The 2,625-nt window shown below is 36.2% G+C and overlaps 1 protein-coding gene across 1 annotated transcript; it reads right to left on the bottom strand.

Annotated features, from left to right (window-relative positions):
* Positions 1-1,304: 1,304 nt before the first annotated feature.
* LOC143556738 (transcription factor CYCLOIDEA-like) lies at positions 1,305-2,404 on the bottom strand. The gene has a single exon (XM_077045994.1). The coding sequence runs from the start codon at positions 2,365-2,367 to the stop codon at positions 1,564-1,566; it is 804 nt and encodes a 267-aa protein (XP_076902109.1). The 5' UTR covers positions 2,368-2,404; the 3' UTR covers positions 1,305-1,563.
* Between the last annotated feature and the right edge of the window lie 221 nt (positions 2,405-2,625).

The following is a 2,625-nucleotide window of genomic DNA, read 5'->3' as shown; positions in this document are numbered from 1 at the left end:
AGGGTCGCACCACCACAACAAAGGTGCATACATTGACACGTCCCCATAGGGGAAGCTCATACATTGGTGCATTGACCACCGTCGTGTCACCTAGTTCCGGAGAAAACCACACAACTATGAAACCCCCATGGAGTACGTGATCAGGATCGAACTTGTGACCTCAAAGGCCCCAAGCTCTATCCTTCATTTCCCAAGTCATTGGATCCGAGTCAGCGGATTTTAACAAGTGCTAGTATGATTACACACAATTTATGTTTGCGTACAGTTTCTAAAAGACAAAAGATCCTACAATTAATTGTAACAGAAAATGGTGAGATTGAAACCAAAAAGAAATATCATACATTTGTTACAGTAAATGGTGAGATTGAAAGGCAATCAAGTTGGTTGGAAGTAACAATTAATCAAATTTGAATCGAACAAACTGAAAAAATTGGGGGTCTTTAATATTGCTGCCCTAGGTTTGAGTTTATTTATTTGTTCTTTTACTAGTCAAGTCACTTGACTTCAAATATTATAGCAATGTAATGTTAGTGAAAGTTCGCTATAGTTCCTAAACATCTTAATTCTTAACACCTAAACACAAATATAACCGCATATAAGAAAACCAACTAATTCACTCAATTTGTCCAATGATCTAACTTGAGCTATTTTGACATGAATGTAATGCTAGGGTTAGGGATTTAATAGTTACCGGCCTATCCTTTCAGGGAACTGTTGAACAATCTCAACGGTACCCTCTCTTATTAAGAATACAAGAACTATTAATGAATATCAAGGTACAGACAGTTGGTTTTCAAATACTGTAGATCTTGAATTGATTTATGCATAAGGATTTATGTATAATTAAGTAGATTTTTACCCAGATTATTTATTTGAAGGTAAGTTATGAGGAGTCAGCAAAAATGAAACCTCAAGAAAATAAACCCGCAATTCTGTAAGCATGACTGGTTTGGCTGACTCAAAGCAACACAAGTTTCCAAATGGCTGTTCTCTGATGGATTAGCCAATTGATTCTGAACACAGGTAAGTTTTTCAAAGACTTCCAGTTACTCTAGCGAGGAACACCCTCCAATTTTTTAAGTTTACATGCTTTCTCTAGGGTTGTGGTGGTTACAATTAATTTTTGCAGTTAGAAAAGAAATTAAACATCAATGGCTATATTTATAATGTTACATGATAATTTCGAATGACTCTCGTATCAATCAACAATTATTACTAGAACTCAAACGTATCAATAAACATAAAATATGTTTAATTCAGTATCAAACAATATTTGTAGACTTGTATCCTTCTAATATCACTTGATATCCACCATTAATTACGGTCCATCAGCTACAACTTGGCTGCTAGTTGTCAACCAAATACAAATATATATTAGTGAAAACATACTTATGATCCCCATTCCCTTAAGTACAAATTATAATAATTGATTGCATGATTACACCATTACTCTAGATTTGCATGCTCTAAGGAGCTTAAATTAATTGATTTGGGTTGTTTAATTAGTTATTAACTTTATTCCCACTTAAATCGCATAATCCATTTGTTTTGGAGGTACAGGTTTCAAGGGCTTACTTGACACTCAAACTCATCTGGAACTAGTATCTTCAAGTTGTCATTAAGCTTTTTAATGTTTACCTTTTCTCTTGTTCTTTCTCTAGCTCTTGCTCTTGCCATGGCCCTTGACTGCTCTCTTGCTACCGATTTTCTTGTCGAATTCTTCTCTATGACATCAAGACACTTCATTACCAACTTCCTCTTTTGCCCTAATTTACCCTCATCAGAATCTTCTTTAATGGATTCAAGAAAACTCGCTTTCGTTTGATCATTGATGGTGGAAGATGAGTAGTGGTTAGTTCCCTCAACCAACTCCTTAATTGCGTTCTTTGATCTTGTAAAGAGCCAATCAAGAGTTTTGCTTGCTTTGTCAAAACCTAACAAGTCTTGTAGACAAAAGAACTTTCGTGAGATCTCAATGGACAATCTCACCCTCCGATCCCTAGGGCCACGAACCGTGCAGATCTTACTGCGTCTAGCTTTCTTTGATGCCCCCGTTTTCTTCTGAGATTTAAAGCAAGAACTTACTACATCTAAAAGATCATTATGATCTTCACCAGACTGTAGCACTGGCCCTTCGGATAAACATTGTTGCTGACCAGCAAAATCTTGTTTGATCGGAGGAGAATGAAAGAAACAGGCATCGGAGGTAAATGTGTCATTGTTAAAGCAAACACATTCTTTCTCATTATCAAATAACAAACTGGGAGTGATGAAGACATTGGGGGATAAGGGAAGCTCAGGAAAAGGGCTTAAAGAATACATTGTAATAAAAAATAAAGTAAAATTGTAATAAAAACATTTTTGCATTTGTCTTAATGATGGGCATTTATAGATTGATTTAGAAGTACTTAGACGAGGACAAGATTGCTTGACTATGTGAACTTAGTCAATACATTGTCATAAAATAGGGCGTACTATGGTGCACTAGGCCATCTAGTTCGCTCAGGGTCTGGAGAGGGGTCGGATTATTTTACGATTTGATGCACGCAGTCTTACCCTACACTTTTAGTGCAAGAGTTTGTTTTCAAACTTGAACCCGTAACCTTTATGTCACAAATCAGCAGT

The sequence above is a fragment of the Bidens hawaiensis genome, unplaced genomic scaffold (assembly GCF_021521415.1).
Source record: "Bidens hawaiensis isolate Kalapana, Puna unplaced genomic scaffold, B.hawaiensis_p1.1 tig00018673_1, whole genome shotgun sequence".
NCBI lineage: Eukaryota > Viridiplantae > Streptophyta > Magnoliopsida > Asterales > Asteraceae > Bidens > Bidens hawaiensis.
This window is presented reverse-complemented; position numbering and strand designations above follow the sequence as displayed.

What these genes read in the sequence shown, in the direction of transcription:
- LOC143556738 (XM_077045994.1), bottom strand. Translation starts at nt 2,367, where the DNA reads ATGCAAAAATGTTTTTATTACAATTTTACTTTATTTTTTATTACAATG.